The 26,144-nt window shown below is 39.1% G+C and overlaps 1 protein-coding gene across 4 annotated transcripts in view; it reads left to right on the top strand.

Moving 5' to 3' along the window:
- The first annotated feature begins 1,357 nt into the window (after positions 1-1,357).
- SLAIN2 (SLAIN motif family member 2) overlaps positions 1,358-26,144 on the top strand; it is a 79,086-nt gene continuing 54,299 nt past the window's right edge. For 3 of the 4 annotated variants that reach the window (XM_059923053.1, XM_059923052.1, XM_059923051.1), the window contains exon 1: positions 1,482-1,878. In XM_059923053.1, coding sequence (XP_059779036.1) covers positions 1,490-1,878 — 389 coding nt within the window. In that variant the 5' untranslated portion in view covers positions 1,482-1,489. Of the gene's footprint in view, positions 1,446-1,481; positions 1,879-26,144 lie in introns of those variants that run through there. The other variant, XM_059923054.1, reaches the window with a different exon arrangement.

The raw sequence follows: 26,144 nt of genomic DNA, 5'->3' as shown, positions 1-26,144 counted from the left end.
CCACTAGATCGTTGTGGAATTGTCAGGAAAAATTTTCCTAGATGGGTGAGCATGAGTTTTAAGAAAAGGAATCAGATTTAGCAGAGTTTTATGAAAAGGAATCAGATTTGGTAGAATATTCTAAGTACGGAAAATATAGCACAGGAAGGCTAAAGGGTAGAAGCAAGTAAGACATGGCATGCGAGTCCACACCCAGGTGTATGTGATAGGACTGGATCATTATTAGCAAAGGGTGGAGGAGGCAATTAGAGGAAAGCTGCAAACACAAACCAGTTCACAACTGACAACTCAAGAGCAGTGAATGTGATCAAAACAAAGAATTTAGGTGTTTTGTTTTGTTTGCTGTCAGTAGTACGAATTATAAACGGGTGCGACTGAAGGCAGATTCTTAGTCATACTTCTCTCAGCATTCATCAGTATTTGTCAACGTGTTTATTAAGTACTTTCAATACACAACTTTTTTCAAGACTATGAAAAAGATTTTCAGAAGAAAACGATACAAAGAGCAGATTCTGCATCAATTAACAAAGTTGAGAGAGGAGCAGTTTTCTATCGCCGCTTCCGTGCCAGTGTGCAGTAAACTGCAGTGAAGTCGGGAAAACTATTCTAGATAATGCCTTTAAAGTGTACAGTGTCTCCCCGTAGTAAGCACTTAACAATTTATGGTTATTATTTTGACCTTAGACCTCTCTTAACCATTGCGATTCTACTTTCTCATTTTCAGAGGAATAAATGGGTCACAGATGGTCTGAGGATCCTGCCAGCCCCGACAATTTCCTATTTAAAGGAGGCATCGAATAAATATTTGCTGAACAAACAGACGAAGCAAACTGTCTCTCCACGGAGCCGGGCTGCGCGCCCACCAGAGAACCAGCCGGGAGGGAGGACAGGCTCGGATACTGAACCCAGAAGCGAGTGCTCATCCAAGGCCAACAGGCGGGGCTGAGGGAGAGTCTCGATTTGCAATCTTAGCCCCACCCGCCGCCAAGTCCACACTCCCCTGGGGCCCCGCCTGCGGCCGTAATCGCTCTTCTCAGCCAGCAGGGCAACGACCCGCCTCCGCCGACGCTCCGGGACGTCCCTTCCGGTTTAAGCCCCGCCCCACTGGCCTCGCCCGTGGCACCGCCCCTCCGCGAGATCGGCGCCGGGTCCTCTCAGCGCCCGCTGCCGGCCGGTCCACCCTCCGACGCTCTGAGGTCACCGACGGGACCGGGCTGAGGGGGGCGGAGGGACAGAGGGAAGATGGCGGTCGAGGCCGGATATTGGCGCCGCCTCCCCCAATCCTGGAGCCGGCGCAGATGAGGCGGCTCGGCTGGGGCCAGCGGCGCGTCGGAACCGGAGCAGGGGAGGACCCTGGCAGTGGGGCCTGGCCCTGATATATGCCGGCGCCTCGGCTAGAGTGAGCGGCGGCGGCGCCTCTTTCCTCCGGCTCTTTCCCTGTCGCTGTGAGTCTGAGCGGGTGGCGGGCGGCCGAGGCGGCGGGGCCGGGATGGAGGACATTAACTCCAATGTGAACGCGGACCAGGAGGTGCGGAAGCTGCAGGAGCTGGTGAAGAAGCTGGAGAAGCAGAACGAACAGCTGAGGAGCCGCTCCGGGGCCGTGCAGGGCGCCGGCTCCCTTGGGCCTGGCAGCCCGGTTCGGGCCGGCGCGTCCACTCCCTCCTCCGGAGCGGCGTCCCCTAGGGGCTTCCCCTTGGGCCTCAGCGCCAAGTCGGGCTGCGGGGCCGGGTCGGGCCCGAGGCGGACGAGTAGCGAGGAGCTGCGGGACGCCACCTCCTTGCTGGCAGCGGGCGAGGGCGGCTTGCTGGACGAGGTGGAGCCGCTGCGGCCCGAGGAGCTGGAGCGCCTGTCAGGCTGGGAGGAGGAGGAGGAGAGCTGGTGAGCGCGGGGCTCCGGGCCGGAGCTGGGCGGGGACGGGTCCGGGGGCGGAGAGCGTCTTCCGAGGGCCCCCTGGTAAGACACCTCGCTTTGTGTAGCGGGGTCTGATTCGTGGTTTTCTTGCTTTGGCTGCGGAACGGTCAGCGAGAGTTGGGGGTTCGAGGCTTGCGAGAGGAACAGGCTTTGTAGCTAGTTCTCCTCTGGGTTGGGGACCCTCTGAGCTTTGGACCCCGTTGGGGTCTGGGGGCTGGCACAGCCTAGGAAGGGCTGCTCGCCGTGGGAGGAGTCGGAGATGGGAAACTGCTTTGTAGGAAGGGGTCCAGCTTTGTGTGAAATACTGGCTTTCCGATGGCGGCCTGGGCATTTTGGGTGTGAATGAGGTGTCACCCGGTGCGCGGAGCAGACCAGGGTAACCTAAGTCCGGGCAGTGGTCAGTGTTTTGGACCCGTGGGAGATGGGTACATTTCTGGCGGCGATGGGGAGACCGTGTGGATCAGCACTCCCCCGTGGGTAGTAGGGTGACGCTTGCTTTGTGTGAAGAGGGCAGAGGATGGTGCTGCTTTGTGTGACGAGTCAAGGGTGGAACAAGAGCCCTGGCTCTCATTTTTTAAACAAGAATTGGGTCTGGCATTTTTCGAAGCTGTGAAGTGACAGTTACCTATCTTTCATTTCCATGTCATCCTAGGGGCAGAGAAAAACAGCCGTATTTAAAAATCTAAACCGAACTGTATTGCCATAAGCTACTTCTTGATAAAATTGTGACCCACACTGTAATATCACTTCTGTATGTAGAAAGGACATGAGAGGCAGTTTCCCTCATGTATTATTGTAATTGCATAAAGATGTCAATGGGAAATTGTTAATTTGTCTTAATTTATCCTTTTTTTAAGTTTTAATTTTTAGCTAAAGTATCTCTGCTCTTTGTTGAAACTGAAACTTCTAACTTAGTGAAGTTGAAATCCTTCATAGACTCCGGTTTTGCAGGGCTGCAGCCTTACAGAGTGCACTGAGGTAGTTAAGAGCTTTGCCTGGATTCAGGTCCTGGCTCTGCTACTTAGTAGCTGTACAGCTTTGGGCAAGTTAATCAGAGCCTCATTTTCTTCCTCTGTTTGATGGAGAAGATAATAGTTCTTACCTCTGTAGAGTTGTGAAGATTATGTGAGGTAATCCATGTATGCATGGGTCTGGTATATAAGCTCTGTGAGACTAGCCACTATTACTCTTAAGCCTAGTTGTTTAAATCAAGAAATATTTAGTGAGTGCTTTCAGGATCATGTGGGAGATTCTTAAATGTTGATCCCTGTTCATTAAGGAAGTTATAGTCTTGTTGGGAGCCAAGTTTTATGGAGGAATAAAGAAATAGGCTAGGAAATACACAGTGAATTGCTTAAAAGAGTGATAGGGACAAAAAGTACTGAGAGTGCTCAGAAATTGAGAAGAAAATAATAGTCTAGTTGGGACAAACTATGAGGAGAGGTGGTTTTGGAGCCTGAGGGTGGAGAAAGAGTGGGAAGGGCATGTTATGCTCTGACAACTGCTAGAGCAGAGTCAGAGATATTTGTAACTCTCAATTAGAAAGGTTTGAGTTACAGAGGTGCTCTTGAATATATGATGTCAAGCCTTTATTTTATTGCCAAGTGATACCAAATATTATTAGAACGGACTGTGGTAGTGACAGTTTTCATATTAGTGTGAAATCACGTCCTTACAAAGGAATCCTAGGTACGTATACACTTTAAAAGAAGTCGGAATCATCTAAATATCACATGCCTCTTCCAAGTGATGATGATAATGATGCTCTTAATAATAATGAAGATTAGCTGCACTCAGCCCATTTTAGACTATGTATTCTTAGAACACATTGACTCCCCTTGGAGAAGCTGACTAAGTCTTTTGCTGCTTTGGTTTCTGATCACAGTGTTTTTGTTCAGGTAAAGCAAGTCTTTTAAAATACTATGCCAGAAGTTTCTTTTGGCCAATTGGCTCCTGCTTACTACTTTGATCCTGGTTACATATCTTGATGTTATAGATGTCCTGTGCTTTTTCTGAAAATGTGTGAATTGAAAGTCTGAAAATCATATTTAAAGTGCTTTGGAGTATGTGTATGGAGTATAAGTTATAAGGGGTGGTGGGTGTTAGTAGCAGTGAGAGGAAGATTTAAAGAGTCAAGAGTTTTTCTTAGCAAGCTGAAAGTCTACTTTCTGTAACTTATACCCATTTCCTTCGTTTTCATCTAGAGGAATGTTTTTTCCCAAATGTATACCACAAAATGCCAGTCCTGAAGGTGTTAGTAGATACTGTGTGAAAAAAATAATTGTGGGTCTGAGATCAAATATATCTGGGAAAAACGAGGTTCAACAACAACAACCAAAAAAAACCCACCAGATTTCTTTAATGCTGGGCTTTTTTAATATGCTAGTATGTATTGAATATAGTAAGTCTCTAAGTGGTATGGTTTGTTTCCTAAACTTATTTGCGCTCCCAAGGAACTAGAATCTGTAGAACACACTTAGAAAACAGTATTGTACTTACAGCAGTGGCTTTCACGGTTTTGTTTTGTTTTTTTCTCAATCCCAGCTTCATGCTAAGAAATACATTTTATACCATAGTATAATACACACATGTTTATGAATAATTGAAACAGAAGTTTCACAAAACTATACTTAATATATGTGGTAAAGCGCTAATGTTTTCTGTTCTGTTTCTTTAGAAAAAAATGCTGGTTACAGCCCACTGAGCTGATGTGGTGACCCATTAATGGCTAATTATTAGTTTGAAAAATGCTCTTATAGAACAACTCAGAAAAGTCTAGAGAAGGGAACTAACATTATTGTGTGTCACAGTGTGTCAGTCTATGCCAGGCAACATATAAACATTTTTACACTTAATTGCATTTAATTTTTATCCATTTATGAGGTAGGTATCATTTTCTAGGTAAGGACACTTCTCTCTCTAAGCATCAAATAAAAGATGGTAAATGATGGAGCCAGGATTTGAATCTAGGTCTTTATGACATCATAGCTTATGCTGTTCCCACTATATTTTGTTTTCTCCCAAGTCTGATTCCTTTTCCACATGAATGGCCCCTTACGATATTTGAATACTACCATCATGACCCTGCTGACTCCTCCCCGCCACACACTCTGAGCGTTGTCATCTCTTCTTCAGAGTAATACAATCCCAGTTTACTTAATCATTCCTTAGATAATGTCATTCTCTGATCTTTCAACTGTAGTCATTTTTCTCTTAATGAATTCTGGTTGCTCCTCGTCATTAAACGTGGTACCCAGAACTGTACTCAGCATTTTAGATGATATTTGACCAGACAGTGTGTGGTGGATATGTCTTGCTTGAGCTAAATGCTATTATTTTGAAACCAAATATTTCATTAACTGTTTTAATTTCTGTTATTTATGCTTAAAATAAGTGAGTAGTTTCAATTACACTCCATATATTTTATACATAGGCTGTTACACTAAGTCTTCCTAACCCTGGTTTTCTGTAATGAATTTTTTTAGCTTGAATATTAGGCTTTTATATTTCATTTTGTTAGTCTTGATTTAGGCATATAATACCTGTTCCTTCCAAATTTTTTTGTCATTTTCATATTTCATAGGCATACCTACTGGGTCTTCATTTAAGTTGTTGATAAAAATATTAAAATGACAGAATAAAGGGCTCTGAAGTATGCAGCTTGACTAGACTCCCTCCAGATTAATGAACATCATTAATCAACTCACACACTGGTTGTTCAGTAACTGTTAGTACTACTTATTATTATCAAGCCCATATGCCATTTTGCCTGTATGGATATTATGAAAGATTTTGCCAAGTGGCTTGCTATAATTAAGCTATATGGTGCCTTACAGAGTTCTTACCTGCAATGAAGTAAACTTATCAGCATAGACATTGCAATTAATTTGGTTTGACTTGTTCATGATGAATCTTCTGGGTTTTTCCTTTTCTAACTTTACAAACATTTTGTTTAACCTAGTTTAGAATTTTGCAAGGAATCAGTCTGGTCTGGAATTTCTAGACATTGCTTGTTTTTCTCTTTAGAAATTATCATATTTTGTCTTATCCAGGCTTTTGAGCTTGCCATAATACTGATATTTCAGATCAACAGATTTCAGGTCAACAATAATTTGGTGGTAAAATTTCAGTTATCTTCCATTATTTGGAAGAGTAGACTTAAACCTGTTTCAAGCTACCTTTTGGCTTACTGTGTATCACCTTGCCTCATTTGAACCAATTTCCTCAATTTAGCCTCCCCAAAATTCCAAGTTTATAGTTCAGTACTGTCAACTACATGCACATTGTTGTGCAACAGATCCCCAGAACCCTCCCATCCTGCATGACTGAAACTCTACACTCACAGAAGAGTAACTCCCCTTCCCCCTGCTCCTGGCAAGCACTGTCCTACTGTGTTTCTATGAGTTTATCCCCTTTAGATACCTATAAGTAGATTATGTAGAATTTGTCTTTTTGTGACTAGCTTATTTCATTTAGCATAATGTCTTAAGGTTCATCCATGTTGTAGCATATGACATGGTTTCCCTCTTTTTGAAGGCTGAATAATATTCCATTATAGTATATAACACATTTTCTTTATCCTTTCATCTGTTGGTGGACACTTGGATTGCCTCCATTTCTTGGCTGTCGTGAATAATGCTGCTGTGAATGGGGACCTACAAATAATCTGTTCAAGTCCTTGCTTTCACTTCTTGTGGGTATATACCCAGAAGTGGAATTTTTGGATCAAATGGTAATTCTGTGTTTGTTTTTTTGAGGAGCCACCACACTGTTTTCCACAGCAGCTGCACCGTTGTACATTCCAACCAGCATTATACAAGAGTTCCAGTTTTTCCATATCCTCACCAACACTTGCTTTGATTCATTCTGAGTTTTTATATGGTGTGAGGTAGGAGTCCAACGTCATTTATTTTGTATGTGGATATCCAGTTGTCCCTGTACCATTTGCTGAGAAGACTTTTCTGTTCCGTTAAATTGTCTTGGTACCCTTGTCAAAAATCAGTTGCTCAGAGATTGGTTCAGATGGTGGAGTAAAAGGACGTGCTCTCACTCCCTCTTGTGAGAACACTGAATCACAACTAACTGCTGAACAATCATTGACAGGAAGACACTAGAACTCACCAAAAAAAGATGCCGCACATCCAAAGACAAAGGAGAAGCCACAATGAGACAGTAGGAGGGGTGCAATCACAATAAAATCAAATCCCATAACTGCTGGGTGGGTGACTCACAAACTGGAGAACACTTATACCACAGAAGTCCACCCACTGGAGTGAAGGTTCTGAGCCCCACGTCAGGCTTCCCAACCTGGGGGTCCGGCAATGGGAGGAGGAATTCCTAGAGAATCAGACTTTGAAGGCTAGTGGGATTTGACTGCGGGACTTCGACAGGACTGGGGGAAACAGAGACTCCACGCTTGGAGGGCATACACAAAGTAGTGTGTGCATCGGGGCACAGGGGAAGGAGCAGTGACCCCATAGGAGACTGAACCAGACCTACCTGCTAGTGTTGGAGGGTCTCCTGCAGAGGCGGGGGGTGGCTGTGTCTCACTGTGAGGGCAAGGACACTGGCAGCAGAAGTTCTGGGAAGACTCCTTGGTGTGAGCCCTCCCAGAGTCTGCCATTAGCCCCACCAAAGAGCCTAGGTAGGCTCCAGTGTTGGGTCACCTCAGGCCAAACAACCCACAGGGAAGGAACCCAGCCCCACCCATCAGCAGACAATCGGATTAAAGTTTTACTGAGCTCTGCCCACCAGAGCAACACCCAGCTCTTCCCACCACCAGTCCCTCCCATCAGGAAACTTGTACAAGCCTCTTAGATAGCTTCATCCACCAGAGAGCAGACAGCAGAAGCAAGAAGAACTGCAGTTCTGCAGCCTGTGGAAGGAAAACCACATTCACAGAAAGATAGACAAAATGAAAAGGCAGAGGACTTTGTACCAGATGAAGGAACAAGATAAAACCCCAGAAAAATAGCTAAATGAAGTGGAGATAGGCAACCTTCCGGAAAAAGAATTCAGAATAATGGTAGTGAAGGTGATCCCAGGACCTCGGAAAAAGAATGGAAGCAAAGATCGAGAAGATGCAAGAAATGTTTAACAAAGACCTAGAAGAATTAAAGAACAAACAAACAGAGATGAACAATACAATAACTGAAATGAAAACTACACTAGAAGGAATCAACAGCAGAATAACTGAAGCAGAAGAATGGATAAGTGACCTGGAAGACAGAATGGTGGAATTCACTGCTGTGGAACAGAATACAGAAAAAAGAATGAAAAGAAATGAAGACAGCCTGTGAGACCTCTGGGACAACATTAAATGCAACAACATTTGCATTATAGGGGTCCCAGAAGGAGAAGAGAGAGAGAAAGGACCAGAGAAAATATTTGAAGAGATTATAGTTGAAAACTTACCTAACATGGGAAAGGAAATAGCCACCCAAGTCCAGGAAGCGCAGAGAGTCCCATACAGGATAAACCCAAGGAGAAACACGCCGAGACACATAGTAATCAAATTGGCAAAAATTAAAGACAAAGAAAAATTATTGAAAGCAGCAAGGGAAAAATGACAGGTAACATACAAGGGAACTCCCATAAGGTTAACAGCTGATATCTCAGCAGGAACTCTACAAACCAGAAGGGAGTGGCATGATATACTTAAAGTGATGAAAGGGAAGAACCTACAACCAAGATTAGTCTACCCGGCAAGGACCTCATTCAGATTCAATGGAGAAATCAAAAGCTTTACAGACAAGCAAAAGCTAAGAGAATTCAGCACCACCAAACCAGCTCTACAACAAATGCTAAAGGAACTTCTCTAAGTGGGAAACACAAGAGAAGAAAAGGACCTACAAAAACAAACCCAAAACAATTAAGAAAATGGTCATAGAAACATACATATCAATAATTACCTTAAGCGTGAATGGATTAAAAGCTCCAACCAAAAGACACAGGCTTGCTGAATGCATACAAACACAAGACCCATATATATGCTGTCTACAAGACATCCACTTCAGACCTAGGGATGCATTCGGATTGAAAGTGAGGGGATGGAAAAAGATATTCCATGCAAATGGAAATCAAAAGAAAGCTGGAGTAGCAATCCTCATATTAGATAAAATAGGCTTTAAAATAAAGAATGTTACACGAGACAGGGAAGGACACTACATAATGATCAAGGGATCAATCCAAGAAGAAGATATAACAATTATAAATATATATGCACCCAATATAGGAGCACCTCAATACGTAACGCAACTGTTAATAGCTATAAAAGAGGAAATCAACAGTAACACAATAATACGGGGTGTGGGGGACTTTTAACACCTCACTTATACCAATGGACAGATCATCCAAACAGAAAATTAATAAGGAAACACAAGCTTTAAATGACACAATAGAACAGATAGATTTAATTGATATTTATAAGACATTCCATCCAAAACCAGCAGATTACACTTCTCAAGTGTGCACGGAACATTCTCCAGGATAGATCACATCTTGGGTCACAAATCAAGCCTCAGTAAATTTAAGAAAATTGAAATCATATCAAGCATCTTTCCTGGCTACAATGCTATGAGATTAGAAATCAGTTACAGGGAAAAAAACGTAAAAAACACAAACACGTGGACGCTAAACAATATGTTACTAAATAACCAAGAGATCACTGAAGAAATCAAAGAGGAAGTAAGAAAATACCTAGAGACAAATTACAATGAAAACACGACGACCCAAAACCTATGGGATGCAGCAAAAGCAGTTGTAAGAGGGAAGTTTATAGATATACAAGCCTACCTCAAGAAACAAGAAAAATCTCAAATAAACAATCTAACCTTACACCTAAAGGAACTACAGAAAGAAGAACAAACAAAACCCAAAGTTAGCAGAAGGAAAGAAATCATAAAGATCAGAGAAGAAGTAAATGAAATAGAAACAAAGAAAACAAGAGCAAAGATCAGTAAAACTAAAAGCTGGTTCTTTGAGAAGATAAACAAAATTGATAAACCATTAGCCAGACTCATCAAGAAAAAGAGGGAGAGGACTCAAATCAATAAAATTAGAAATGAAAAAGGAGAAGTTACAACAGACACCGCAGAAATACAAAGCATCCTAAGAGACTACTACCAGCAACTCTATGCCTATAAAGTGGACAACCTGGAAGAAATGGACAAATTCATAGAAAGGTATAACCTTCCAAGACTGAACCAGGAAGAAATAGAAATATGAACAGACCAATCACAAATAATGAAATTGAAACTGTGATTAAAAATCTTCCAAGAAACAAAAGTCCAGGACCAGATGGCTTCACAGGTGAATTCTATCAAACATTTAGAGAAGAGTTAACACCCATCCTTCTCAAACTCTTCCAAAAAATTGCAGAGGAATGAACACTCCCAAACTCATTCTATGAGGCCACCATCACCCTGATACCAAAACCAGACAAAGATACTCCAAAAAAAAAAAAATTACAGACCAATATCACTGATGAATATGGATGCAAAAATCCTCAACAAAATACTAGCAAATAGAATCCAACAACACATTAAAAGGATCGTACACCATGACCAAGTGGGATTTATCGCAGGGATGCAAGGATTCTTCAATATACGCAAGTCAATCCATGTGATACACCATATTAAATTGAAGAATAAAAACCATATGATCATCTCAAGAGATGCAGAAAAAGCTTTTAACAAAATTCTTCACCCATTTATGATAAAAACTCTCCAGAAAGTGGGCATAGAGGGAACCTACCTCAACATAATAAAGGCCATATAGGACAAACCCACAGCAAACATCATTCTCAATGGTGAAAAACTGAAAGCATTTCCTCTAAGATCAGGAACAAGACAAGGATGTCCACTCTCACCACTATCATTCATCATAGTTTTGGAAGTCCTAGCCATGGCAATCAGAGAAGAAAAAGAAATAAAAGGAATACAAACTGGATAAGAAGTGAAACTCTCACTGTTTGTAGATGAGATGATAATATACATAGAGAATCCTAAAGATGCCACCAGAAAACTACTAGAGCTAATCAATGAATTTGGTAAAGTTGCAGGATACAAAATTAATGCACAGAAATCTCTTGCATTCCTGTACACTAATGATGAATAATCTGAAAGAGAAATTAAGGAAACACTCCCATTTACCATTGCAACAAAAAGAATAAAATGCCTAGGAATAAACCTTCCTAGGGAGGCAAAAGACCTGTATGCAGTAAGGTATAAGACACTGTTGAAAGAAATTAAAGATGATACCAACATATGGGGAGATATACCATGTTCTTGGATTGGAAGAATCAATATTGTGAAAATGACTATACTACCGAAAGCAACCTACAGATTCAATGCAATCCCTATCAAATTACCAATGGCATTTTTTACAGACCTAGAACAAAAAATCTTAAAATTTGTATGGAGACACAAAAGACCCTGAATAGCCAAGACAGTCTTGAGGGGAAAAAACGGAGCTGGAGGAATCAGACTCCCTGACTTCAGACTATACTACAAAGCTACAGTAATCAAGACAGTATGGTACTGGCACAAAAACAGAAATATAGATCAATGGAACAGTATAGAAAGCCCAGAGATAAACCCACGCACCTATGGTCAACTAATCTATGACAAAGGAGGCAAGGATATACAGTGGAGAAAAGACAGTCTCTTCAGTAAGTGGTGCTGGGAAAACTGGACAGCTACGTGTAAAAGAATGAAATTAGAACACTCCCTAACACCATACACAAAAATAAACTCAAGATGGATTAGAGACCTAAATGTAAGACCAGACACTCTAAAACTCTTAGAGGAAAACATAGGAAGAACACTCTTTGACATAAATCACAGCAAGATCTTTTTTGATCCATCTCCTAGAGTAATGGAAATAAAAACAAAAGTAAACAAATGGGACCTAATGAAACTTAAAAGCTTTTGCAAAGCAAAGGAAACTAGGAACAAGACGAAAAGACAGCCCTCAGAATGGGAGAAAGTATTTGCAAATGAATCAATGGACAAAGGAGTAATCTCCAAAATATATAAACAGCTCATGCAGCTCAATATTAAAAAAACAAACAACCTAATCCAAAAATGGGCAGAAAACCTAAATAGACAATTCTCCAAAGAAGACATACGCATGGCCAAGAAGCACATGAAAAGCTGCTCAACATCACTAATTATTAGAGAAATGCAAATCAAAGCTACAATGAGGTATCACCTCACACCAGTTAGAATGGGCATGATCAGAAAATCTACAAACAACAAATGCTGGAGAGGGTGTGGAGAAAAGGGAACCCTTTTTGCACAGTTGGTGGGAATGTAAATTGATACAGCCACTATGGAGAACAGTATGGAGGTTCCTTAAAAACTAAAAATTGAATTACCATATGACCCAGCAATCCCACTACTGGGCATATACCCAGAGAAAACCATAATTCAAAAAGACACATGCACCCGAATGTTCATTGCAGCACTATTTACAATAGCCAGGTCGTGGAAGCAACCTAAATGCCCATCGACAGATGAATGGATAAAGAAGACGTGGTACATATATATATACAGTGGAATATTACTCAGCCCTAAAAAGGAACGAAATTGGGTCCTTTGTAGAGACGTGGATGAATCGAGAGACTGTCATACAGAGTGAAGTAAGTCAGAAAGAGAAAAACAAATATAGTATATTAACACATATATGTGGACTCTAGAAAAATGGTACAGATGAACCTGTTTGCAGGGCAGAAATTGAGACACAGATGTAGAGAACAAACGCATGGACAGCAAGGGGGGAAGCGGCGGCGGGTGGGGATGGTGATGTGATGAATTGGGAGATTGGGATTGACATGTATACACTGAGGTGTATAAAATGGATGACTAATAAGAACCTGCTGTATAAAAAATAAAATAAAATTCAAAAATTCAAAAAAAGAATCAGTTCCTCATAAAATGTATGGTTTTATTTCTGGACTTACAATTCTATTCCGTTGATCTATGACTCTCCTTTATGCCAGTACTACCCAGCTGTGATTACTGCAGTTTTGAAATTGGAATGAGTGAGTCCTCCAGTTTTGTTTTTTTCAAGATTGTTTTGGCTATTCAGTGACCCTTGTATTTCCATATGAATTTTAGGATCAGCTTGTAAATTTCAGCAAAAAATAAAAGGCAACTGGAATTTTGATAGGGATTGTATTGAATCTGTAGATCAACTGGGGATCTTAACTATTGAGATCTTAACAATATTGATTTTTTTCAATCCATGAACATTGGATGTCTTTCCATTCATTTAGGTCTTTAATTTCTTTCAACTGTGTTTTGTAATTTTCAGTGTATAAGTGTTACATTTCTTTTGTTAATTTTATTTTCAGTCATTTTATTCTTTTTTTGATGCCACTGTAAATGGAATTGTTTTTCTTAATTTCATTTTTGGATTTTTCATTGCTACTGTATAGAAATACAGTTGATTTTTGTATATTGATATCATTGTTTCCTGCAGCCTTCCCCAAGTCATTTATCAGCTGTAATAGTTTTGTTGTTGTTTTTTTTTGGTGTGGATTTCTTTGGATTTTTTATATAAAAGATCATGTCATCTGCTAATAGAGATAATTTTACTTCTTTTTTTCCAATCTGGATGCCTTTTATTTCATCTTCCCACCTAATTGCCCTGACTAGAATATCCAGTATCATGTTAGGTCCAAGTGGTGAAAGTGGACATCCTTCAGTGTGATTTTTATTGCTCTTTCATTTTTAATAATTGCTAACAATTATTTATTGCATTAACATGACAGATACATGCTAAGCAGTTTATATACAGTATTTCATCCTTTTAATAACCCAATATGGTCAGTCTATTATTAATCCCCATTTTAAAGATGATGAAATTAAAGCTTAGGTTAAATAATTTGCTTATAGTCACTCAAGTTTATGGATGAGCTAGGATTGGAACACAGTTAGTCTGACTATATTTAAACATTTTCAGCCCTTATCTAATTCTAATTATCTGTATTTTTCATGTTATTCTTCGTACATTTGTATTGTTATTCACCTTTGGCTATTTTATATTCCCTAATTCTGTTTTTTGATCATTTGTCTTTAATGACCTGAGCCCTGTGTACATTTTTGTTAATTTCTTTATCTGATGACCTCTTTTTGTACTCACTATTCTTGTGCTGAGTTGGCCTTTGGAGCCCCTGGGAGTCAGATTGTAGCTAAGAGCCATGACTCTGGAACTAGGTAGCCTGAGTTGAAATCCTTGCTCCCACCTTTGTCAACTGCATGATCTTGTCAGCCACTTACTCTCTGTGCTTGAGAGTTTTCATTATCTGTAAAGTAGAGTTAATTATCATATCAACCATATAGAATTAAACGTAATATATGTAAAGCATTTAGAACAGTTGTTGATACAAATTTAATATATGTGTTAGCTTTGTCTTTATCATCACCATTTTATTTTAGTTCTAGACTGGTCTGTCTTTGAAGTGAACTTAAAAAAAAAACTTTTTGAAAAATTTCAAACATATACAAAAATAGAGTGAACAGTAAAATGAACCTCCACTTAACTTACCACCCATCTTTAACACTTACCAACTCATGCCATTCTTGTTTCATCTATACCATTCAAACCTCAACCCTCTGGACTATTTTGAAGCAAATTTCATCTCAAACTTCGTATCATTTAATTACTAAATATTGTAGTAGAAGATAAGGACTCTTTTTAAACATAACTACACTACCAGTTTACCCTCCCCATTAAAACTAATTATTTAATATCATCAAATGTGCTCTGAATGTTTTTAGATCACATTTTCTAAAAAATGGTTTGCACGTCTGTGTTTAGAATTTTTTTTCTATTTTGCTATAAACTCCAAAATGAAATGGCCTCTTTCTTCCAGTATTTTGATCATTTTGTTATCCCCAGTTAATTTGTTGGTGATGGTCAGAACAGGTCCAGTTCTCATTTCTTCCTAAGCCTTTTGAGAAATTAATTGTTGGGAAAATCAAGAATTTCTTAGGTGTTCTCTGTGCAGGGTGAGGTTTTCAGCAGATGTCTAAAAACCTGAAGTGATCCCATATCATTATTAGATATTTTCTTTGTACTAGAACTGAAATTTGAATTAGGTGAGTAACATCATTCATATCTTCCTTTGGCCTGTTGGCCTGTAATCAGCTCCTGTAATATCATCCTTATTTTTACAGTTATATAACATTTTTAGTTAAATTTAGTTTTAGTGTCTCTGTGCTTTCATCCATGTACTTGTACTTTTATGCGCCCAGGTTTTTGTAAAACAAAATAATTTTAGTCGAATTTTCCATAAATCCTCATGTTCTTCATTAAATTTACCTAAAACAGGTATACTTTTACTGAGGAAAGAAACAGTAGTGGGTCTCAAAGAAAGGACCCTTTTTAAATGGTTTTTATTAGAATTTCTCAAAAGCCTCATATTAAAGAATAAACAAATGCATATAATACATAAAACATCTTTATGTTACTATTTAAAATATTGTTGAGGGGGAGGATTAGGAACTGACCTCTCCATCTCTCCAAGTCTCCAGATTATTTTCTCCATTCCTAGTGTGAATTGTGCTAATTGAAAAGGAATTTACATCTGGGCAAATGGGGGGTGTATGTGTGAGATACTTTCTAAATGAGTTTTAGATTGTTTATTCATCCACTCTGCTGCATTTTTGTAGATGAGAGTTTAGTATTGCGTATATATGCATAAAGACTGTATTATCTAATCAGTATTTGTTAGTTAAAATTATTTGTCAGTATCTAGAAGTTTGTTGCTTTATTATTATTTTTTTCTTTGAGAGATTCATTATTGCTGACATACACCCCCTATATCTGTAGAGGAGACAACAGATTGAGAATAATGATTTTAGGGAAAATAGACTTGAGCTGTCTGACTCTTTGTGGGACCCTTAGGAACTTTTGCAGAACGTAAAATCATAGAAAGTAAAATTAGAAATGGACTTTGAGATGAGGTGGTCATGCCTCTTGTTTTTAAGCTGATTTAATATTCAGGCTGGTCAGGACAGATGATTATTCTTTTCTTAAAGGTTTTTGAGATTGGAAATCTAATAAGTTCCTTGTATCCCGTTAAATCCATTTTACTTTAAATCAGTTTTCTTTTACGTTTATGAAGACACTTTAAACTCATGCTGACTTCTCATCAATAAATTTTATGGATAAACTTCCCTAACTCAGAGGTAGATAGGTCTGTGGTTTTTACTTACTGTGTTTTTTTCTCTCATAGCCCTTCACTTCTGAGAATGGACTTTTATTACTTGACCTTTTTGTTTTATGTATGCTTTTTGTAGGGGACCATTGGTAGAATCTGCCTGTGATTTAATATGATAAGCCTAGGTTTATAAAGCAATTTAATTTGTATAATTGCCACCACTTATAATTTGGCAGTCATTCACTGATTAACATCTTGAAGTTTTGTTTTCTAGACTCTTCTGTACCAAGGAGATGTTACTTTAAAGTAACGTGGTTCTTGTGAATGTGTGTCTAGATGAGCATTTTATTCCCTTCTTAGCAGTGCTTTTCCACTGATTCTAACATGGGTTTACATTTTTTTTTTTCTTTAATGGAAAAAATACTTAGAGCGCCTATGTGTGAGCATTGCAATGCTGGGAACACTTAGAGACATGATAATGCATTTTCTTGCTTTCTTAAAAAATTGAATTTGGCCAAGAAGGGCCACATGATTGGTAAAATATATTACAGCCATTATTGTTTAAGCATGTTCTTTATACCAAGTATTGTATAAGGCATTTTATGCATGTTAAATCATTTAATCTGCACAATTTTGAGTTGTAGTTATTGTTATCCCCATTTTTTTCAATTGGGGTAAAATATACAAGACAAAAATTACCATTTTAATCATTTTCAAGTGTACAGTTCAGTGGCATATAAATACATTTACATTGTTGTGCAGTCATCACCACCGTCCATCTCTAGAACTTTACAAACTGAAACTCTGTATAAATAGTAACTCCCCATTCCCATATTCTGCCTGCCCCCAGCCCCTGGCAACCACCATTCTACATTCTGTGTCTATGAATTTGACTATTCTTGGTACCCCATATAAGTGGAATCATATAGTATTTATCTTTTAGTGTCTGGCTTATTTCATTTATCATTGTCTGTTCAAAATTCATCTATGTTGTAGCAGGTGTCATGTTATCCACATCTTACAGGTAAGGAAACGAAACTCGAAGTCACATAGCTTATATAGTGTGTCGAGATTCATACCAATCCTGAAAACTGTGCCTGATAAAACATTTGATCTTGATTTATTTCACCTGTAGATAGATTTTTTTAGACTTATTCTGTATAACTCTGGAGATCATTACTAGAACAATAGGTATACATTAGAGGTAAGCAAATATTTATTTAATATAAGGAAGAATTTTCTAGTAGAGCTGTTCCTAGATAGTATAGACTGCCTTTAAAAAGCGTGAGTAACCTTTAGCAGTAAAGACTGCTTAATGGTCCTGTGACAAGGGATGTTTCAAAGAGGTAAAAGTTGAATTTGGTTACTTCTAAGTGTTCTTTTAATCTGTTTCTGTGATTAAAATGTTGTCATCTATTTTGGAACATAAGATACCCTCAAGACAAATTGCTAAGCTTAAATGTGGGAGAGATCTTTAGCAATGTAAGCATCATGGATTTTTCTTTTCCTAAATCTATGGCACATTTCTCCGAATAGCCATAGTAATAGCAGATTCTTTTCCTCTTGAGGGTAGCTTTGAATTTTGAAAACTGTTAAAGTCATTATTATGCCTTGTGAATAAAAATGGGGTAGCAAGATATTTGAAGTCCTCAGCAGTCCAACTCCAATTCACCTTTTTCCTAGATTTACTTGCTGTTGTCAGAAAACTTCATAAACGTTCATGCCTGTTACCTTTTAATTTTCGTTCTGTATAGAGTACCTTTTTTCTTTCCTTTCTGAAGTTCTAAATTTCCCACTTGGTTTACTTCCTCTTCAGTGTTACCCATCACTGTTTATATATCTTTTTAGAGTATATGTAACACCACAACCTCATACTTTGATCTGTCTTGTCTAGATTGTGAGCATTTTAAGCAGAGGGAACAGTATCATATTCATCTTTGTGTGTCAGAACAGGCTCTCAGAATCTTGTGTGTAGTGAGAGTTCAGTTATATTAAATTGAATCAATCTGATTGTCAATGATGTTAAGTTGAAACGAGGTGAACAAGGTAAAATAATGAGACCAAATTTCTTGCATGACTTGCATGACCTCTATGCCAGTTACAAATGAGGAATTTCATACATACTCTGCATAATGGCAATATTGAAACTGTACTCTCCCATGAATGAATTAAAGAAAATTCTGTCCAGATACAGTATCTGATGTTTAGAATCAGTTTTAAAGTTCTCTCTTTTGTAGGATAACAGTTACACCTTGTTTTATACTTCTTTGTACTTTGTGTAATTTCTCAATTTTCTGTTATGAACACAAATTGCTTTTATAATTTAAAAAAATCCTGACAAATATTACTGATTTAAGTCAGTTTCATTACTCTGGAGTCACATAGGGTAGGGATCATAATACAACATGATACATTAAAAAGCCATTGATGTTTTCCTTGTTACTTAGAATCAGTAAGATTATATTTCACAGATGAACAAATTTTGTTTAGGCATGTGTTTTTGATAGAACTGGAGCCCAGGTCAGCTGATGTGTATGATATTATCCGTTATTCTTGTTTTTAACTTTGCCTTTTAAAAATGAGATTCCACAAGTGTAAATATTAACAAGTTTATCAGATTTACCTGAAGTATGTAGTCTTTTTTTTTTTTAATTTTTATTGGAGTATAGTTGATTTACGATGTTGTGTTAGTTTCAGGTGTACAGCAAAGTGAATCAGTTATATGTATACTTACTCTTTTTTAGATTCTTTTCCCATATAAGTCATTATAGAATATTGAGTAAAGTTCTCTGTGCTATATAGTAGGTCCTTACTACTTATCTATTTTATATATAGTAGTGTGTATACATCAATCCCAATCTCCCTTTATCCCTCCTCCTCCTTTCCCCCCTGGTAACCATAAGTTTGTTTTCTACATCTGTGACTCCATTTCTGTTTTGTAAATAAGTTCATTTGTACCATTTTTTTTTTAGATTCCGTATATAAGCAATATCATATGATATCTGTCTTTGACTTCACCTAGTATGACAATCTCTAGATCCATCCATGTTGCTGCAAATGGCACTGTTTCATTCTTTTTTTATGGCTGACTAACATTCTATTGTATATATCTACCACATCTTCTTTGCCCACTCCTCTGTCGATGGACATTGATTGAGGTTGCTTCCATGTCTTGGCCATGGTGAATAGTGCTGCAGTGAACATTGAGGTGCATGTATCTTCTTGAATTACAGTTTTCTCCAGATATATGCCCAGGAGTGGGATTGCTGGATCGTATGGTAGTTTTTGTTTTTGTTTTTTAAGTATTTATTTATTTGGTTGCGCTGGGTCTTAGTTGCTGCAGGCGGGCTCCTTAGTTCTGGCATGCAAACTCTTAGTTGCAGCATGCATGTGGGATCTAGTTCCCTGACCAGGGATCGAACCCGGGCCCCTTGCATTGGGAGTGCGGAGTCTTAACCACTGTGCCACCAGGGGAGTCCCCCGTATGGTAGTTCTATATTTAGTTTTTTAAGGAACCTCCATACTGTTCTCCATAATGGTTGTACCAATTTATGTTCCCACCAACAGTGTAGGAGGGTTCCCTTTTCTCCACACACTCTCCAGCATTTATTGTTTATAGATTTTTTGATGATGGCCATTCTGACCGGTGTGAGGTGATACCTCACTGTAGTTTTGATGTGCTTTTCTCTAATAATTAGTGATGTTGAGCATCTTTTCATGTGCTTTTTGGCCATCTGTATGTCTTCTTTGGAGAAATGCCTATTTAGATCTTCCACCCATTTTTGGATTGGGTTTTTTGTTTTTTTGATATTGTGCTGCATGAGCTGTTTGTATATTTTGGATATTAATCCCATGTCGGTCACTTCATTTGCAAGTATTTCTCCCATTCTGTGGGTTGTCTTTTTGTTTATGGTTTCCTTTGCTGTGCAGAAGCTTTGAAGTTTAATTAGGTCCCATTTGTTTATTTTTGTTTTTATTTTCATTACTCTAGGAGGTGGATCAAAAAAGATATTGCTGTGATTTGTAGTCTGTTTTTGTTGAGGGGGAAAAAACCCAAACTTCCTTATTTTCCAGGAATATCAGATAAGGAATTTCAAAGCTCACATTTTGTGAGTCTTCGGGGTTACTGATGTTGCTGCTCTCCTCAGTCTCATTTTTGGGACTACTCTGCATGCAAATCCCTATGCCAAACTTTCCAGGGTCCCTGGTGGTGCCGATGCCCTGGTAGCCTAAAAGGGCTCCTTCCCTTCTCTTTTATTTACCCAGATCCCTGCCTCCTTGCCCTTCTGCTAGGAACATATCTATAAGTATATCTGTAAATCAGTTTAATTTCGACATGATTTAAAATAAAATAATTTGGATAGTAAATAGCATTAAGTAGTGTCTCAATGTAAATGAATTGTTACAATAATGTTCTGTTCCTTATAGTAATGACTTGTACTAGCCAAAGCACACTGCATGTTGACTCCTGTTGTGATAGTTTAGTAGCAAAAATGAACTTGTAGAAGCACTTAGGTTTTAAGGCTTTCAGTAATATAAGTTCTTATTTTGCCTGTTCTATTTACGTAAAATCACATCCTCTGTGCTCTTTCATTTGGGAATCTAAATTATGGAGGAAATGAATACCTTTAGGAACAAATTAGCTTATTTAAGAGGAAGGCTCAATAAATACAAAACATACAGTTTGCTTCGATCTTGGAAAAGGTTCAAATTCTGGAGTAAAATTGAAATTTCTTGAGGGTATTAAGGACTATAGGGAGGAAAAGAAAAAGTGATTATATCTCCTTGAAATGTGGGAAATAATAGAAGCAAGATAATGCAGTACCATGAAATTTATGAAAATATTTGGAAAGAGAGAAATAGTGTTTAGTTAAAAATTAGAGGTTTAGAATTCATGAGGATGAATCAAACCATGTCCCACTTCTACAGTTACTAGAAGGAAATCTCTCCCACACACAGCCCTCCACTACTCCATTCAGGAACTTCTGCTCATCTGTCTGTGAGAGAATTAGAAAGTACCCAACCATGTGTGGCTGTTAAGGGTTGTTTTGTTTGAAAAGCGTGAATAAGAAGCAGGGGGTGGGGCTTCCTTGGTGGCACAGTGGTTAAGAATCTGCCTGCTGATGCAGGGGACACAGGTTCGAGCCCTGGTCCGGGAAGATCCCACATGCTGTGGAGCAACTAAGCCTATGCACCACAATTACTGAGCCTGCGCTCTAGAGCCTGCGAGCCACAACTACTGAAGCCCACACGCCTAGAGCCCATGCTCTGCAAAAAGAGAAGCCACCGCAGTGAGAAGCCCGCTCTCTGCAACTAGAGAAAGCCCACTTGCAGCAACAAAGACCCAACACAGCCAAAAATAAAATAAATAAAATAAATAAATTTATATATACAAAAAAAAAGAAGCAGGTGTGGGCCAGGCTAAGTCCACAAATGACCTGTGAGTCTGATAAATTTGAGGAATGGAATTTAATAGATGTTATCAAGTTAGTGAGGAGGTTTTTAAGTATATGCGTTTAGTGCCTAATTCGTACTGTATTTTACAATTATAGAGATTATATTTTATGTCTTTATTAATAACTAGTAGATATAGAGAGAGTACTTTAGTAATTTTAGGATGTGACTATCTTTTGAGTGAGCCTGCTAATTTCCCCCCTTGGAGGGAGATAATGGGTCTTGCGTTGACTTCTCATAGTGAAACTCTTGTTTGCCATTGGTTATTTTTAGCTGGGGTTTATCTGGAGAGGATTAAAAAATAAAATCCAAAAAAACAGATAAGTTCTAGAAACCTGAATCTAGAGGTTTGGAACTTGTTGAGCAGGCGCTGTAGGTTTCTATGGTAGTACAGCCTATGACTGAGAGAGCTAACAACCAGCACTATGAGAAGTATAATCATTTAAGTTTGTCTTAATTCATTTTTGAATTCCTGTCGAGCACCATGCCTGGCCAGTGGTAGCTGCCACATAAACGTTTGTTTAAATGACTGATTGTGGCTTGATACTAAGCCTTCAAGTGCTTAGAGTTTAGCTTGGAGACAGAATAAACACAGAATTCGGTCCTCTCTGAAATCAGCAATGAGAGTTTACAGCAGAAAGGTTTATATGGACTTGAATGTGAGAGCTGAGACTTAGGATTTAGGTACAGATAGGCGGAAGGGTATTTCTTGCTGCTCTGTCAGAATCAAAAAATGCAGGGAAAAGAATGAGTGCTTTATTTGAGTAGGGTAAAGCGAAGCCTGTGAAGATACAGGTTTGTTGGGGAACAAGTAAGAAATTTGAATCATTGAGTTGGAGACCATACTGTGGATGGCTTGTGAAATCTAGGAGGAGATTTTTGAGTGTCGGAATATCCTTAACAAAATGGTGTTTTGGAAAGATTAGTGTGGCAATAGTATGTAGGTGGGAAAAGAAGGCGTAGGTACTTTTGTGGGCTAGAAAACTGAGCCTCTGATCTTTACCAACCTCTTGGGCCCAGACGCACATAGCAAAACTGGAATTCAAGCCAAAGTATTGAGTCCATAATGATAGTCTTTCCATCTCATCCCAACCACTTACAGTTGATTGCATGAAAACAATCATATCAAGCTAAATGAATAAAGATCAGATTTGATTAGTTCCTCTTATAAAACATCTACATTGTTTAAAAATATCATTTTGATCTTGCTTTCTTATATAAGGGTATTGACATTTGGGGCCAGATAAATTCTTTGTTGTGAGGGCTGTCCTGTGTGTGGTATGATGTCTAGCAACATCCCTGGCCAAGCAAAAATGTCAGACATTGCCAGATGTTTCCTGGGGGCAAAATCACCCCAAGTATTGCCTTAAAGCATACTTACGGTGTCTACTTGACCAGAAATATTTAGTGCTGTATTGCAGGAATAAGTATCTTATTCTAGTAACTTTTCTCCATTTACATTTCTAAGTCATAAAATAATGTTCTGAAAATTAGGTAAAATTAAAATGATTGTGTGATTTATTGTACAAACTATTTGAGAGTCAAGGGAGTGCTGAGATGCCAAAACAACAGGTTTTTTTTTTTTTTTTTTAATTCTAAGTGTGTGCCCCAGACCCCCTTGGACCCCTTCCTTTTTTTTTTTTAGAAATTCACGTTCTTTTATTTATTTATTTATTTATTTATGACTGTGTTGAGTCTTCGTTTCTGTGCGAGGGCTTTCTCTAGTTGCGGCAAGTGGGGGCCACTCTTCATCGCGGTGCGCGGGCCTCTCACTATCGCGGTGGCCTCTCTTGTTGCGGAGCACAGGCTCCAGACGCGCAGGCTCAGCAGTTGTGGCTCACGGGCCCAGTTGCTCCGCGGCATGTGGGATCTTCCCAGACCAGGGCTCGAACCCGTGTCCCCCGCGTTGGCAGGCAGACTCTCAACCACTGCGCCACCAGGGAAGCCCAAAACAACAGGTTTAAATGAGGACTTATACCTGTGCAAACTGGGATGAACAGTCACCATGGGAGTAATCATAAAACATTTATTGAGTACCTACTATGAGTAGAGCGCTATGTTAAGATGATAAGGAGTAGTCAGAAGAACTGTGGCAGTTGGAAAGCCTTATGAAAAATGGAAAGTCTTGAATTGGTCTAGAGGTAAGGCTTGGGTTAGACAAGGAAAATGGAAAGGAAATTATTTTTGCCCCCATAGTAAAAAGAGCTATAAGCAAAGACACATCTGTGGTTTAACAGATGTGTGAAGTGAACATTTACTTGGCCATTTTGGCTGGACAAGAGGGTTTTTTACTGGAGTACTTGAGAGAGAAGATCAAGGATGTAGTTTTGCATCTAAAACACAGGATCTTGAAAATTAAGCTGGGGAGTATATCCAGTGAGAAAGTTTTTGAGCTGTGAAACAATGTTTATCCTGACCTGTGTTTTGGAGAGCTAAATGGTAGAATATAGAGGATGGATTGGAAGGTTGAAAGTCTGGTAGGTGTGGGGAAACCAGTTTAATGAATCGATAGAATGTGTTGATTGAATGTATGGAGTGAGAAAACAGTCAAGGTCATTATAAAAATTTTCATTTGTTGACTGGAAAAAATAATGGTGTCATTTTAGGTTTGTTTGAGGATATTTGATTTTGAGACAATGTCTATAGTAAGCACTTACAGCTCTGTGACTGACACCCAGGAGAAAGATTAGGACTAAAACTATTAGAACATATTGTATGTCCAAAAAATGATGATTGGTTATGATGAAACAAACAAAAGACTTCTTCAAATTAAAAGAGTTTCTGGGAATTCCCTGGCGGTCCAGTGGTTAGGACTCAGCACTTTCACTGCCAACGTGGCAAGGCCAAAAAAAACCCAATAATAATAAAAAGTTTATGGTAGGGGCTTCCCTGGTGGCGCAGTGGTTGAGAATCTGCCTGCCAATGCAGGGGACATGGGTTCGAGCCCTGGTCTGGGAAGATCCCACATGCCACGGAGCAACTAGGCCCGTGAGCCACAACTGCTGAGCCCGCGCGTCTGGAGCTTGTGCTCCTCAACAAGAGAGGCCGCGACAGTGAGAGGCCCGCGCACCGCGATGAAGAGTGGCCCCCACTTGCCACAACTTGAGAAAGCCCACGCACAGAAACGAAGACCCAACACAGCCAAAAATAAATAAATAAATAAATAATTTTAAAAAAAAAGTTTATGGTAAACATAAAATAAAATAGTAGGAACAAATATATGGTTATATCTTATGAGGCAGCAGTTGATAAAATAACAAAAATAATGTGATGTAGGAAGTGTGTGAAGAGCTCAGGTTTTACACTTCTAATGTGTATTTTCAGATCCTCATGTCATCACTTCTAGCTTTGGTAATTAATAAGTGATCTTGAGAAAACTAGTAGGAAAGGGAAGAAAGTTAAGGGACTGGAGAATAGGTTAAATTTAGCCTCATAAAGACACTGGGATAATTTGATTAGTGTCACTTGAGAGAGATCCTGGTTAGTGGTTATGGGTATTTTGAAAGGAATGAGGAGGGTAGAAATGGATATGAATTAAAACAGGAAGAATTTAGTTCTGCTGATCTTACAACTGCGGTCACCAACTGGTACATCAAGTATAACTGTAGAATTTCCATGATTATAATTTTTCAGGAAAAAGGCAGTGCTATGTTACGAATTTTTTTATAATTATTTCCTTCATTCATTCTGCAGTATGGTGTTCCTTTTCTATAATACTGTGTGCCGGGCAGTCTTCTTTGGGGGTGAGGGTGAGGCATAAGGGATGATGTGAAATATTCCTGTCCCTGAGATGCTTGGAGTGCTATATGAGAGAGTTAAACAATTATATATAGCTTGTATATACACACACAACTACTTTCCCCCATCCCCCCAAATGTATTTTATGTATTTTAACCATCTTGGTATACCATACACTTTAATAATAAGGAATCCTCACTTACCCATTCTTATCTTTCTGTGTAACTCAAAAGAAAAAGAGAAGAGATGGGACTTCCCTGGTGGTCCAGTGGTTAAAACACCACGCTCCCACTGCAGGGGGTGCGGGGTTCGATCCCTGGTTGGGGAACTAAGCTACCGCATGCTACGCAGGATGGCCAAAAAATTTTAAAAAAGAGAAAGAAAGAAAAGAATGTCTGGGCTGCTTTTTTTTTTTTCTTTAAAGCGTTTTTATTTTATTTTATTTTATTTATTTATTTTTGGCTGCATTGGGTCTTCATTGCTGTGTGCGGGCTTTCTCTAGTTGTGGAGAGCGGGGGCTACTCTTTGTTGCAGTGCATGGGCTTCTCATTGTGGTGGCTTCTCTTGTTGCAGAGCACGGGCTCTAGGCACGCGGGCTTCAGTAGTTGTGGCACAAGGGCTCAGTAGTTGTGGCGCACGGGCTTAGTTGCTCCGCGGCATGTGGGATCTTCCTGGACCAGGGCTCAAACCCATGTCCCCTGCATTGGCAGGTGGATTCGTAACCACTACGCCACCAGGGAAGTCCCTCGGCTGGTCTTAATATTAACTTTAGTTCTATAAGCAGAGTATAGTGTATTATTCTCTCTTCCTACTCTGGCATGTAGCGTAAAGATATTGCCAAATTTTCTTCAGCACTTTAATTACCTGATAT

This window comes from Balaenoptera ricei, chromosome 5 (assembly GCF_028023285.1).
Source record: "Balaenoptera ricei isolate mBalRic1 chromosome 5, mBalRic1.hap2, whole genome shotgun sequence".
Taxonomy (NCBI): Eukaryota; Metazoa; Chordata; class Mammalia; order Artiodactyla; family Balaenopteridae; genus Balaenoptera; species Balaenoptera ricei.
Note: the sequence above shows the minus strand (reverse complement) of the source record. Positions and strands in the feature narration are given on the sequence as shown.